Source organism: Mus caroli, chromosome 2 (genome assembly GCF_900094665.2).
Source record: "Mus caroli chromosome 2, CAROLI_EIJ_v1.1, whole genome shotgun sequence".
NCBI lineage: Eukaryota > Metazoa > Chordata > Mammalia > Rodentia > Muridae > Mus > Mus caroli.
In genome coordinates, this window is record NC_034571.1 from 76,566,428 (window position 1) to 76,582,321 (window position 15,894).

A 15,894-nucleotide genomic window follows, 5' to 3' on the forward strand; every position below is an offset into this window, starting at 1 on the left:
GAGCTAAACTTACACAAGACAGTGGATCACCTGGGAAGGGGTAGGGTAGAAGCAGTCCTTGCTGATGGCTGCCTTGACCCTTTAAAATCCAACCCGAATCTCTCTCTGCTGAAGACCGCAGACCCGATTCCCTACTTTCTGTGACAAGCGCAGGAGTTTGTGTGCAGCTTTTCCTTTCAGGTCGCTTCTAGGGCGAAGGCTTCTGTTTTTGTTCAGCACCTCTCTGGCATGGGAGCTCCTGGCAGCGGCTTCTTTTGCCGCAAAGCATCCTTTTCCTCTCAGCTTTGGCAATTTAGGAAGAACTGATGCTCCCAGGGGAGGTGGATGAGGGGAGAGCGCCAGGAATGGGAACACATCCATCAGGAATCCCTGCCTCTCCCTTCTCCCCACTTCCACTCGCGTCGCCACAAATCCCCTCCCCCAAGCTCTTAGCACATAGCACTTGTGATATGTGTAACTGGGGGGCGCGGGGGTGCGGGGTATTCCATACAAAAGATGCATCAAAGCGCAGACTCCCCTAAGCCAAACCCAGAGGCACCTGGCACCTGCCCCGATTCGCTGCAATTGGAAGCGGATGGCTTGGGTACTAAATTATTAATTTATTTATTTCCCCTGCTCCCCCGCCCGCACTCCAACCCGCAGAGCAGAAGCTGCGGTCGCGTTGCTCCCCAACCCCCCAACCTCCGCCCGCACCTCGCAGGAGTCTCGCACTTGTAACCGGCCGTCGCCTCCCGGCCCCTGGCGGTCGCGACGCACTCCCACTCGTGGCCAGGCTGGCGCGGCCGTGGGTCCGGGCGGCGGGGGAGGCGCGGGGGAGGTGGCGGGTGACAGATGTACTCCTCTGACAGCTCTCAGTATCAGCCCAGTGGCTCCCTGCCATTGGCTCAGTGCGATGGACCGGCAACGCCGCGCACTATAATAACACTCATGCCTGCCAGCGGCAGCGACTGCGAGTGCGGGCACCCGGCGCGGGGGATGCTGCGACCGCTGCCTCTGCCGCGCGGGCGGCTCCCGCTGCCCGGCTGCGCCCTACAGCGCGGGCTCTGACCGCTCCCGCCCGGTCCCGCCCGGCCCGGCCCCCCTTGTGGCTGCATCCTCCCCAGGGGCTCCACGTCCCCGTTCCTATCTCCAGGCGAGCGCGGCCGGCATGCGGAGGCGGCAGGGCGCGCACAGCAGCCGGGCATAAGGAACCCGCGTGCCCGCCGCCAGCGCACGGCCGGCCGCTCGCCCTGCCGCGATCCTCAGCCCACCCTCCCGGCCCCGGCTGCGGCTGAGGGCGCGGGTGCGTGGAAGCGGCGGCTGCGGAGGAGAGGCGGCGGCTGCCCCATGGAGTGTTACTACATTGTCATCAGCTCCACGCATCTCAGCAACGGACACTTTCGCAACATCAAGGGAGTTTTCCGGGGCCCTCTCAGCAAGAACGGGAACAAAACTCTGGTAATTCATTCTCTCTCTCTCTCTCTCTCTCTCTCTCTCTCTCTCTCTCTCTCATCTAATAGGGCATATCCGGAGGGATGAGTTGACTGATGGATTTGGGAGCTTTAGTGATGTTTGGTTTGCAAAGAATTCATTTATTCCATTTATTTATCTGATGGGCGTGGGATGAGAATCCGGTGTAGGAAAGGAAGGAATCTTAGGAAAGCTCTGCCTAAATGTTTTCCTGACACTTCATGAAGCTCTCTGTCCACCACACTCCACAGTGCTGAAGATTATCAACCTCTCCTTCTTTCAACAGGACCTCCTAAAAATAGAAAGGATCACTAACCCCAAGTGATCCTGTGACATCTTTCAGTGTAAGCAGCTTAAAGGTGAATGGAGGTGTGGGTGTCTGATGGAGCAGCGAGCCATGTGGCTGGTAGCTTAGGGGAAGTGGCTGGCTTGAGTGAGGGTCTCGGAATGAGTTTGCTTCTTGGCTCTTGGCTCTTCGCTGAAGGACTGACAGGAAACTTCTCTCCTGAGAAGTTTTCTGTACGAAGCTAAGCAGAATATTCCCATCTGCCCACTACTTGCAGCTTGTCACACTTTAGAGTTTGGGGATATGGGTGGAAGGTGATCACTGTGTCACAAGTACAGACAGTAGGAAGCATGTTAGAAAACAAAACCCACACAGCTATTCTCACTGACAAGCACAGCTTGTCCTTCAGCACCCAGCAGGAAAAGCGCTCTTGATGAGTGGAAGATGTGCTGGGAGTAGCTTCCACTTTCCACCCAAATCCCATCGTCCACAAAGTCTCATCCACATCATCCACAAAGCCTCCCTACAGAACCAACTCTCATGAGCAAGGGTGTCAGGAGCAGTACACACTTCCCCAAAGGCAGAAAGCAGTAGCGTGGAGTCATGTTAGTATGTGCACTGAGAGTCCAGCCCAAGTCAGGTGGTAAAAGTGGAAGACTTTCTGAAGTCTGTGCCCACTGGCAGACTTTGCTCTAGATTTCTCCTAGTATTTATCTGAAAGGATAGGTAGAGTAAGTCAAGGACACACGTAGTCCAAAAGCGAATATAGTTTTTACAGCCCCACATTCTTTATATGTTTAAAAGTATATACACATTAATAAATAATTCCCTATTTTTTCGAGGATGAAAAGTTCTCATTTGAAGATTTAAGTGGATTGAGACACCCATGGGGTGCATTTGGATGTACTCTTTGATGTCTTTCTTGTTCAGGATGTGTTTATTTGCTCTTTCTGTTGCACTGAGAACCCATGCTTCAGTCTTCATTAGTTGAGTACTATAGGGTAGGCAGAGTCTAGAAGGATTATTGAAACTGTCTGGACTCTCAGAGAGGTCAGCTAATATTTTAAAGAGCCCTTTCTTCAACATTATACATTAAACTAAGTATAATTTAAGGATAAGCAAAAGAACTAGACAAGGGAGATACTTCCATTGTGTAGAGCTAAAACAGTAAAGAATTCACAGAAAAATGAGCAGTTATCTGCCAGCCCTGAACTTGTTACAGTGCTCTTCATTGTGCTGTTTCAGTCTCCTTAGACTTTCAAGGGACCAGATTTGCTGGTGGTGACTTATTTGCTGTGTATTTGAAGCTAATGAGTCCTTCCTCCCTCATGTTGACAAAGGGCAGATTAAATATGAATTTTGCCGGTGCAATCTCATGATTAAAATGGGCACATTAAAAGCAGCCACCTAAATGAGATGGATAAATCAAAATATATGTAGATGTCAGAAGCAATAAGCAGGAGAGATGCAGTATGAAATGAAGCACATAATGTTTCTCATGACTGTAATGACTGAAACTTGTAGGGGTGCTCATGACAGACCTTTCCAGACTTTTATAAGCTACCCTGTTTGAATTTACTGTGTGTGTGCGAATTTCATGATTTAAATATTCACAGCTGTAATCAACTCTATTTAACACAATTTCTTTATAGGGAATATATATTTATGTGCTCTAAGTACTTTTTAATGAGTTTTGTCAGTAAGAAAAATGAGATATATACTCACCCATAAGTATAGTTGGAGTGTCTAGATATATTGATAAGGAACTATGTTAAGTAATAAAGACTTGTTCAACTTATATAATGATGTATTCTTGTCAGGATCTAAAATTATTTGAGCCCTTATTACATGCTATAGTTTTTAATTAAAAATACTTCATCCAGAAATTTAAGAAATATGAAGCATAAATATTAACCTAAAATTGGCATATACCATATGATGAAAATCTTCAAGTTAAAATTGATACATTCAAGGTTGTCTGTTTTAATGTTTTAGTCTTTAAGTTAACAAGCAGTTGTATTAAATGTATAGAACATTTTAAAACCTACATTCATATATCAATAATGGAAACTTGTTTATATTCTTTTATAGTTTAATTTCTAATATAGGATTTTTCCTCTAAGATAAAGGAATTAGAATGGTGTCCATGTTTAATTTCAAGGAGATATAACTTAAGCCACTCACAGAAACAAATTAAATTTTCTCAAAGAAATTAAATTATTTTCAATGTCCAGTTGATTAATGTGTATTTCTTAATTTCTTCAAATTTCAGATTTAATGACAGCAATTTTATAACTTACACTTATTCCTGAGATTAACTAGCCATATAGAGCTTTCAATGTGGTGTGCTATTACAAATAAAAAGTTACTTGCAATACATCTACTTTATATAGATTCCAGTGTCATTGGCTTGTTGCTTCTGTCCTATATGCAATAAAGCATATCTATTAATGAATTCAATGGCAACTATGAGGAAGTCCACTCAAGAAATTAATCTCTTCTCATACTTAATCTGTGACTTCCTATAGCAAAAATGGCAGCTCTCCTGTAGAACGAAGACCTTGATGAGAAGGTATGGTTGTGTGTGTAATGCACCTATTTGTACCCCACTGTATCCACAGCATTTGAGAGTCTTGAACCTATTCATGAAATTTTCCAAATTAGCAATTTTAATACATTCAAAAGCCTCCGCTTACATAATGTCTTTGAAGAAAAAAAAAAAAGAATGGTAAAGTGACTTATTTGTGTCTGTTACAAACTACATAACTTAATATCATGGAATGAGAAATTAATCTTTTATTAGTGACACAAATTCTTGTAAGTAAAGTTTAGGATCTTGAATAAATCTTTTAAGCAGTCTGTTTTCAACTAGTTTGCATTAGAAACTGCATTTTTTGAATAAATTCATTTGTTAATAGAATTTTGCAATTTATACACAGAAATTATTTGACCTACTTATACATCTTAATGTTTTAATATATAATTAGATATGCAATATATATTTATGTCATTTCAATGTGTAGTATGAGTTTTGACATTAGGAACTTGAGATGTCATTATTTGTTATTGCATTGTGTCTATTAGTCGTTTGGAATTTTTATGTCTCATTTTGTGTTTAAATATCACTGAATTAAAGTACAAAAAATGAACCACTAGTGGTGGAAGATCACACAGTAAGCCAAGGTCATGATGCAGAATTTATGATATATTATAAATCATGGAGCATAAAAGGACAAGTGTGATAATTTAACTTAAAGATATTATTGTGTCATGTACAGTTGAGACCATTTTACTTTTCTTCTTGTTTCCAAGTACAGAGTAATAGTGCTAAATTAAAAATGAAAAATATGAATTTAGATGTATTTTGCTTCTTATCCTCAAGTGGGCAAACATCCCTAACTTTTTATCAAGGTTCTATAATGACCACCATTTTTGATATGGGAAGTCCCAGGCTCAGTAAGAAAAGAAGTTAATTTATTGATTGGTTTTCAGTTATTGCTATTTAGTTTATTCAACTGCACTGAGATGTTTCAGCTGCACCAAATTTCTAGAGGCACCAGTGATCTGTGTTTAATGTTCTTGCTCATTTTGATTCTCCTTTAAACTTTCTTCCCATTTTCCACATTTCTTGTAACTCAGGATATTTGTCTATGTATTAATTTTAAAGTACAGAAATATATTTTTCTTTAATTTGTGTGAGTAAGTTAGAAGTGACGAGATTTAGGTTGACCTTGATATATATACCATGTGGTCTTTTGTCATTTAAACTTAACTTGATTTTTCAAGCAATTCACTTACCTTTCCTATATCTCCTAGAAATTATGATTGAAAGGTTTCATTGACTCACTGAAACCTGTTTTAGGTACACCTTATGGCTCTAAGAGTGAAGATACCTATTTCTGAGTTTGGTGACATTGAAATATTAGTGTTGACAGATTACTATCTACAGAAGAGTTCATGGGTGAGGTTGGAATCAATCAGGTGATTGAGTAGAGTGTCCATAGACATCAGCTTTAAGAGCACACTCATACAGTGATAACATACTCTTGCAAGTATCTTTTAAAAATCATGCATTCAGTATTAATGACTATGTTGAATCTTTTTTTCTGAACTAAATATCCCATTTACTCTTTTCTGTTACTATAGCAAAACTTTATAGCATGTACATCCTTAGAGATATTATTCAAATGAGAAAAGTCACTAAATAATTAAAAGTTTATTTTCATGGCTCAACACATGTATGGAACACTATCAAGAAGAAATGCTTCTATTAAATAGTAAAACAACTCAATAACTATTTACGTAATTTGAGTAGTTACTTAGAATCTTGTCTCTACTCCTCAGATGTGCACCAATATTTTGTATATTATTGAAGTTGCCAATTGCATTTTAATCTAAAAATGCTGGAAAACCTAGTCCAACAATTTAATTGGGTTTTATACTGGGACTAACTTTTTATATTTATATTTATTGGGGCAGTTTTTTTTAGTATGTAGTGTTTTTAAAAATTAGAATTTCAGTATTAGTTGAAAATAATATTTTCTAGGTTATTACTTCTACACTGCTGTTTTATCTTTAATTATTTTAACACAGAATTTTTCTATGTAGTCCTGATTGTCCTAGAATTGTCTCTGTAGACTAGTTTGTCCTGGACCTCAGAGATCTGTTTTTATTGCTGGGTAGGGTTTTTATTTTTTAATATTACCTTCTCAAAATAATGACAACATTTAAATCTATGTATACTACCTATCAAAGTTTCCTATAGAGATATAAAATCACTTTTCAGTTTCTATATGTATTCTTCATTGGACTAACTCTAAGGAAGTGAAAAGTCTTAACATCATTTGAAGAACATTCATAATGTCTTCCATCTTCACTTGTCACATTTTGGTTGGATTAGTTGGCAGCAATATCTAGATCAGATATGTTAGGCAGTGTTAAGCATATAAGCAATAGAGGATGATACATTCCACATTTTACAAGTAACAAATTTTATCTGAGAATAAAGCTCAATGTTACATAACACAGTTACCATTCATGAAGTTTTGGACTCAATTTCTAACGTCAAAAATAAAAATAAAATAAAATTAAAAAAACATATTCAGTTAGGCTGCCAATACTTTAGGTATTTTCTTACTGTCTTTAGTATTTTCAAAATTAACTTTAAATGCAGTTTTAGCATGTAGTTATTGTTAAACACAATTTGAACCAAAAAGTTTAGTTTACTTAGGTGAAGACCATTTTATTAATGGCCTTATTAGACATTAAAATAATTAAATAATTAAAATAATTCTGATGATGCTACAACATTGTGATAGTTTCCTCTAGTGACCTACAGATGGAAGATAGTGCTATGGAAGAGGAATGCTGTGCTCTGGAAGTTTGATAAATCACTTCAGAGAATATAACAATTATAATTTCTGGCACGCTGTAACTTAAATTTAGGAAGGGATTATATGTTTCTGTCTATCACATTTAATGGTGCCAACCACAAGGAATATGATTAAAGTATAATTTTACTATATTTTCTTTCTGAAAATTCTATTGAAATCATTTAATATATTTCTTTTGATTTTAAAGGGAGTCTTGCATCCAAAATAAACAAACAAAACAAAACAAAACAAAAAACTAATGGTTATACTGTATAATGTATTTCTGATGGTGTTCGTAACTGACAAGGTTTCATTAATTTTTATAAATGTATTGTTCTCTACTTTCTAGCACAACATAAGATAAAGTGGGGGTAATAAATAATTAATACTTAATCTTAGTTGTTAAAGTAAATGTTGTCCATTACCGGATGTACTATTCTGAACTCTTTAATAATGGCTGGCTTCTTTGGAAGAAAGGTACATACTTTCCTCAATGTAAGTACAGTTCATACACTAAATGTTTGCAGTAGTAAAGCTGTGCTTCAATTCCTAGCAGTCTTAGTAAATGAGCTATGTAGAATTCAGTGTACACTAGCCACTCATCACCCAAATGCTAATTATATTGCGGTGATGAATTATGTAAATATAGTTAGCTTCTACTCTATTAACTTAAAGTTTTTTTATTAAATTGTTTTATTTATTTACATTTCAAATGTTGCTCCCTTCTCAGTACCCCCTTTCTGAGTTCCTTATTCTTTCCCCCCTTTTGTTTGGGTCTGAGAGGCTGTTCCCCCACCCACCCAGATAGCCTATAGATTTAGCCTATAGAAGCTGGTTTCATGTTGTTTGTTGATAGTCTATCAGATCAAACACTGAGGTTTATTATAAAAGAAGAAATTTTACTTTATGATTGCTCGTTCTGCTCTTGCTCATTTCTAGTCCACCAATCATTTCCACATTTCCAATGGACCACTCACTGCACTACAGAACTACTTCCTTCCTATACATCTTGTGTGTTTTGACACATGTACTCTCCCATACACAAAGAAGTCTACCATTTCTATGAATTAAATTACTCAAATAACTCTGATGTGCAAAACTTCAGCTCATAAAATGTTTTCAATAAGACAACTAAAATATGAAAATACAAAGAAGGTAGTTGGATGTAAGAGGAAATAAGTGAGTTAACGTTAACTCTAAAGGTTAAATCAAGAGCTGATTGTGACTCTTTCTGCTATTAATAAAAATCTTATGATTATTGTTTTATACACACACACACACAAACACTCATATATATTTCCTTCCTTCTTTCCTTCCTTCCTTCCTTCCTTCCTTCCTTCCTTCCTTCCTTGCTTCCTTCCTATAACATACCGTTATAATTATGCAAAGCATCACCCTTACTCTCTGTTATATCCCCACAGCTAATGACACGAATACTTCTTGAGGTAAAATATTAAGGTTTACTTTAAATGAAAGAAAAAATTATACTTAATCTTTAGTAGTGTATAATGCTTGGGTAGCATAAGGGTTTTTCTTAAGTATGTTTTAAATAGAATTGTTTAAAATTTCCATCTTTCAAAAAATTCTTCCTGAAAACACACAGAATTATGGTGATATGCACCAGCTCAAGGTTACCTCGATTATAGTTGTAGTGGAAGAATGTTGGTAGGTAACATTTGTCTTTACAAGGTAAAATATACTGTGGGAGACATGAACACTTATGAAGAAATCTCTGGACTTTTACTGTGATTAGAGCCCGTTTATGGTTATCTTAGCATTTGTCATGTTGATGGCAATTAGAACAGACTAGTAGGAGGCTGAAGGTTATATTCTATAGCGGATGAGATTATGTAGTAATGAGAAATGTTCTGTTTTCATCTGTGATAAGATATGACTGTGTGGCAGTCTGTGTCATCTCATTCCTAGGATGAAACCTTTGATGTTCTCCTGACTTTTTGACCCAGACAAGCTCCTGAGTGGAAGTTTTAGGAACTTCAATTTTTAGTCTCCGATAAGACAAGGAATGGGTGATCACAGAGACGAGTCAGAGGACAAGTTGATCAGAGCCCAGGCACCCAGACAAGGATTAAGGGACATCAGGGAAATGTGAATTCAAGATGGCACTTTAGGAATGTAAGAGTCAAGGAAAGTTATCAGACAGTATCACTGTGCAATGGTGGAAATATTTGTCCTCTTCACACTCACACACTGTCACTTTTGTAGATACTTTAGGAGTTGACATATTTTCCACTGAGACAATGTCGGGGTAGTCATGTTTTCAATATAGACTTTAGGTGGAATAAGAGTGAGAAATATGAAAATTTTGCGACTTATTGATAATAGACATTTATGACATTAAAAGAACATGAGCCAACAGTTTTAAGTCCTATGAAAATATAGAGAATTATATTGAAAATCATAACCTAGATAGGGAATGAAAGCTAGGAAATGAGGTAGAATTAGAGAATTCTGCGTTTCTTTGTTTCTTTGACCTTTAAAAATATATTTTGTAATTAAGATCTACCATTTTCCCTATTGCTTTCCCCCTCCAACAACTCCCATGTCTCTTACCTTGATGGGCTCATTTCTTGATTACTATTGTTACCAATATAACCATAGAGACATAAGCACACAAATATATAAATACAATCTGCTGAGTCTGTTATTGTTGTTTGTGTCCATACAATATCATGTCTGATGACTTTGTAATGGATAACCATCTCTCCTAGAGAACCTTCTCTAGGAGAGAATAATTCCCCAAATCCTAGCAGGCACGTGTTGCCTGTTGTTGTCTACAGGTGGGACCCCATGGAATTTCCTCATTTTGAATTAGTGTTTCTATTGATGTTGTCCTTGATCAGGTCTTGCTTAAGCAGCCATTTCTAGGAGACATAGTCTCACTGCCGACTTCCTGTTCCTCTGGCTCTTACAATCTTCCTGTTGTCCCTTCTTCATTGTTCCCTGAGGAGCCTGAAGTGCAAGAGCAGTGTTGTATATGTATCCCTTAGGGCTGGCTCCCCATGATCCAACCTATGGATGTTTGTTTTCTGTCCAGTTGTAGTTTTCTGTAATTTGCAAGAAGAGAAGCTTTTCTGTGAGGATTAAGAATGACTCTTATCTGTGGGTAGAAGAATAAGTTTCATAATATAGCTAGAAAGTATGCAGTTCTAGTATAGTTCCAATATAAATTCTCTTCTAGGATCTATGATTTCTTTAGATCCAGGTAGTTGTTTAGGTGTCCAGTACCAGACATCATTTTCCTGTTATTGAGGGCGCTTAAGTTCAATTAGACAGTTATTGTTTGTCCAAAACACATGAGTGCCACTGTATTACTTTTGTATATATCCTGCCATAGAGCTCATTGCTGTGATTCATAGGCTTCACAGCTGGATAAGAAAAATGGTTTCTCCCCCACCTTGGCAGCTTGCCATTTCTTTTCTTCTCCTACTCCTCCTTCTCCTTCCTTCGTCTCCTTTCCTCTTTTTTTCTCCTTCTGTACTGACCTCCAACTGCCTTGCTTATGAGAGTTCCCCTCTGCATTTTCCTTTCCCCCTTCATATTGCATGAATTTCTTATGATGAACAGTGTAACTGAAGGTCCAGTTAGATGAAGCATAGTAGACAGCGGAGGTGTTAGGATGGGGGAGGGTGACAAACAGGAGTCCTGTCAGAAGCTGCCAGAGTCTCTGTGTTCACTTTTTCTCTTCCTGTGAAGCTAACTCATGCATGATTTCTAAGATCCTGAGAACTTTTCTGGACTCTGTTGTTGTACTCTGAAAACAAATCATCTCTATTCTAACTACGAAAGTTGACTTCCCAAATTCAGCTGTTTGGGAGTCAAATTATTAATGATAACAAGTTCAGTCATAGTCCATATTGTTTTAAGCTGCAGAACCTGAGGCTGAGAATTCCCAAATGAAAATGCTGTGTATTGTCAGGTGTGGTGTGGGTTTCTTTCTGCACCTGTTATGTGCTCACATAGTAGAAAGAAGAGAGAAATGTGAGCTTATCTAACTCTTAAAACATGCACCAAGGTTGTGAAGGATTCATGATTGCAACCACTACCCCTAAAAAAGTAAATCTTCTAATGGCATTACATTTATTGGACTTTAATAAATGCATTTGGGAACAATCATTCGGTCAATAGTAACCATCCCTACTGTATGTAGTATTTGTGTTTCTCAGGCAAGAAATCTAAAATCATGGAATTCCACAACTGAGAATGTTTAGAAACTATTTGGTATTGTGAGTTTGGCCATGTACCTTACAAAGTATATGAAAATCAGGAGGCTTTGAATAACTTATTGGGAAGGGTTTTAAAGATAATAAATATTTCCTGAGTAAGTGTGTGTGTGTGTGTGTGTGTGTGTGTGTGTGAGAGAGAGAGAGAGAGAGAGAGAGAGAGAGAGAGAGAGAGAGAGAGAGTTTGTACATATATGTAAGGGGGGCTTAAATATGAAGCTTTACACTGTTTAATGAAAATGTGTCAGCTGACATAATTCCAGAAGTGTCTGTTCATTGGTCACTGTGATAGTTTGAATATGATTGGCCCAGGGAATGGCATGATTATGAGGTGTTGGCTTGTTGGAGTAGGTGTGACTTTGTTGGAAGATGTGGCTTTGTTGGAAGAAGTGATTCACAGTTGGGGTAGGCTTTGAGATGTTCCTCGCACAGACTGGAAGGACAGTTGGCTCCTAGCTTCCTTTGGATGAAGATGTAGAATTCTCAGCTCCTCCGGCACAGTGCCTGCCTGGACGCTGCCATGCTTCCAGCGGTGATGACAAATGGACTGAACCTAGAACCTGTAAGCCAGCCCCAATGCAATGTTATTCTTTGTAAGAATTGTCTTGGTCGTGGTGTCTTTTCACAGCAATGAAACTCTAAGAAACCTTCCTTACATATGGATGTCAATAATGCACAAAACATCCCAATTTGCATAGAATTTGATTTTGGAGATAAATAAGAACTCTAAGGAAACTTTCAGATATCAGTCATTTCTTTAATTTATAAATTTCATAAAAATCATTCTAAGCTAACTCCTTAGGGAAAAGTTTGGGGTTTCTTTTGCTGTCTCCAATGGTTTCTGTGTCCATGGTAAAAAGCCTTCAAGGTCTTTTATCACTGAAGTTCTGACTTTACAAAATTAATATTTACACTAGGGGGCGACATAACATTTCCTCTTGCTTCACGTTTCAAACAGTAAATATCCCCAAATTAATAAACATGTCAAAAATAATTATCACTGTTTTATTAGTTTAAAGTCATTCTTAATTTTCATTATATAAAGACGATAATGGTGTGATGTGTCTATTACATGTTTTATCCCAGTGCTTATCCCCATGTTAATTTGTGACAGTTCTCTACCTTAGTCACATGTATTACATAAAGTAAAATCATGGTAACATGGAATGTATGTCAAAAAGCCCTTGGCAGGCAGTCAATCTTGACTTTGAAAGTGCCAGTTTTGCATTTTGAAATTGCGGTTTGTGGGTTCTCCTTAGTATTTTCAATGTAGTAGCTTTATAATTTTCAATGGCAATTTTATTTCAATTTTTAATTAATTTATAATCTAGTTCAATTGAAACTTACAAGGACTGCTCAATTACTCAAAGTTAGAGTAGCATAATGACTGTCATTTTGAAAGAAAAACAGCTAAACTATGAAAGAATATGTGAAATTATGAAATGTCTTGCTTTTGTCCTACTGTCTCTCTAGATTTTTTATGGAAAACTGCAGAATCAGTGAGGTCTCTTCTATTTTTATTAGAGTGTGTGTTCCTATAGAGAATGACAAGATTCATTAATTTTTACGCATGAATTATATGTTTAATCTTTCATCATCAAAAAAGATAAAGGAAATTATATGAAAATATTTGTGAGTGAATAGTTGTAGCCTTTACCAAGCATTCCCATAAGAAGAGAATTAACCTATCTTGACCGAAAGGGGGTTGTTACATACAATCACATTGGTGTATTTCTATTGCTAATCACTGTGCAATTATTGATGCAATATAAAAGAGACATTTTACTTAGACATCATCACTTAGAAGAATGGATACTATGATCCCTGTTCTCATTAAAACACCCAGGAGACTAGTTTACATGTAGGCTAATAGTAACAGCATTTCAGAAATGCATACCACATACCACTCTTCTAGTAAACTGTATTGAAGACAATTTATTTTCATATCATCCTATAGGATAGGGCAAGTGAAGTAAATAACAATGAAACATCAAAGTAAATTGATCAATTTTGCTATAATGCCTAGCATATTTTAATGACAAAAGATAATGTGAGAATGTTGTTTACTTGTTATATATAATCACTCTAATTAAAATACTATATCAACAATTCAATTCACATATGCTTTATAACCTATAGAAACTTTAAAGACAATCTTCTTTTGTCTCAGTTTCCTAAGTCAAATCTGGACAATGTGCTTTCACGGCTCCTGGGAAGACAGACAGGCACATGTACACTCTGAGAAAAGTCTTTTTCTTTCTCTTCTTGTTTCCCCTCTTCCCTCCTAGATGTTAACCCTTTCCTTCCATGCATGCTTCCAACATACACTTAGCTCCTAATAGAAGAAGATGTTGTTTTTCTGTTAAGCTTTAAATGTAATATGTTTTCCTCAGGAAATTCACAGAAATCTAGAAACCTTGGCCAAGGCCACTGGGAAAACATTCTTTTCTGAAAGCAAGAAAACAAAAGTCAAAGATCAGAAACAAAAAGAAGACATACTGTTTATAAAGTCAATTGATATATCAGAGCTCTTCATGTTCATATGATACAGAAAAATTATAATTAATCTAGTAGACAAAGCTTCAGAGTCCTCATGATTTAAGAAATTAGAAGCAATGGGGATGGGAGTGGAAGAAAGGAAGAAGATAAAAAGGAGATGGTAAAAGGATTGAGGGGGAGAAAGCAAAATCATTTAAGAGGAATGCCAGCTTCTATGAGACCTATATTAACTTAAATAACAGTATGGTTGCATGTCAGGATTACCAAGCCCCAAGCTAGTTTAGGCTGCGATCCTGCATGTTTGTTAGTGACACCATTCTTAAGCCTCATAATTATTCTCATTTGAAAGGTAACCTACACAGTTATGCACTATTCTAAAAACACCCACAATGGCAGAAATATATTCTCTATGCTGGTCAGCATTCTTTTGGATTTCAGCAAAGATACCATTTGTAGAGCATGTCTTCAACATACTCAGTTATTTTCTCAGCAACCGCAAGATTAGTAATCGAGAGTGAAGTAGTGAATCTAATTACCCTTGCTTCCTCTTTCTGGCAAACTATTTTAGCCATGTGGCTTAGAAGGGCTATTCTGTGACAGAACATGATGACAGAGTCTATTGAAGAATCTCTAAGGAAATTTAGATGAATGGGCAAATTGAGTGAAAGTATTGTTTAAAGAGTAAAAGAAAAAAAAAACCAAGGGATAAAAGGTGGAGAAGTGCCAATTCATGTTTAGTACATCACAACTGTTAGATTTAATTATTTTTATTTTTGGAGATTATAATTCCATCATTCCCTTATCACTTTCCTCCATCCAAATCTTCCAAAATGCATATCTCTCCACGCACTCTTTCAACTTCATGTTCTCTTTTACATCAATTATTGTATATAGATATAGATAGATAGATACACACACACACACACAAACAGATAATACAACTTGCTTAGTCCATATAATATTATTTGTGCATATGTTTTCGAAGGCCGATTATTGGATATTTGATTACCAGTTGGTGTGCTCTTCCCTTGGGGAGACTTTTCTCAGGTTCTCAGCATGCCTTGTATACATGCAAATTTCTGTGTAGGGTTGATGCCTCTTTGGGGCATATCTACTCTTGTTCTTGTTCTTTTTCTGCTAATGGCTTGGCATTCATGTTGGTAAGACTTTGTAGGTGTAGTTGAGCACAGGGTCCCAAATGAAAGAGCTACAGAAAGGACCCAAGGAGCTGAAGGGGTTTTCAGCTCCATAGGAGGAACAACAATATGAACTAACCAGTACCTCCAGAGCTCCCTGGGACTAAACCACCAACCAAAGAAAACACATGGTGGGACTCATGGCTCTAGGTGTATATGTAGCAGAGGATGGCATAGTTGGTCATCAAAGGGAGGAAAGGATCTTGGTTCTGTGAAGATTCAATGCTCCAGTATAGGGGAATGCCTGGTCCAGGAAGTGGGAGTGGGCAGGTGGTTGGTGAGCAGGTGGAGGTGGCAGGGATAGGGGATTTTAGGTGGGGAAACTAGGAAAAGGGCTAACATTTGAAATGTAAAAGAATAAAATATCAAACTTTAAAAAAAAGAAAGAAGACAAACTCTGCTTCTGGCTTTTAACAATATTGCTGACTTCTTTTCACAGTGATCTTTGAGTCTAAAGTGAAGGACTGGTATTGTAAATGTAAGGACTGGGAAAGGCTCACAGCTTTGCATTTTGATTAGCTGTAGTTTCCTGTAATGGTCTCTGCTGTTGTAAAGGAAAGTTTTCTTATTAGGGTCGAGAGGACTACTATCCTTATTTATATCTATGTTTAATATCAAATAAGAATGTAGTTAGAGATTATGCTGACTTTAAAAAGTGGCAGCTGACTTATGTTTACAGAAAATAAAAATGCTATTTGAAATAGTACTTGTTCTTCTGACTTCCCAAAATGTATGGATACATACCTTTCACTTAAACATGAGAAATCAAGTTAGACTAGAGTAAGTGATTAAACAAACTCAAGAAAATTAATGACAGAAAATTGGCCAGAAAAAAAGGGATGGGGCATAGA

General features: G+C 37.6%; 1 protein-coding gene across 1 annotated transcript in view; it reads left to right on the plus strand.

The window, feature by feature from the left end:
* Positions 1-1,023: 1,023 nt before the first annotated feature.
* Positions 1,024-15,894, plus strand: part of Znf804a (zinc finger protein 804A) — a 202,940-nt gene continuing 188,069 nt past the window's right edge. Inside the window, exon 1 of the mRNA XM_021156869.2 lies at positions 1,024-1,437. Coding sequence (XP_021012528.1) covers positions 1,327-1,437 — 111 coding nt within the window. The 5' untranslated portion in view covers positions 1,024-1,326. The remainder of the gene's footprint in view (positions 1,438-15,894) is intronic.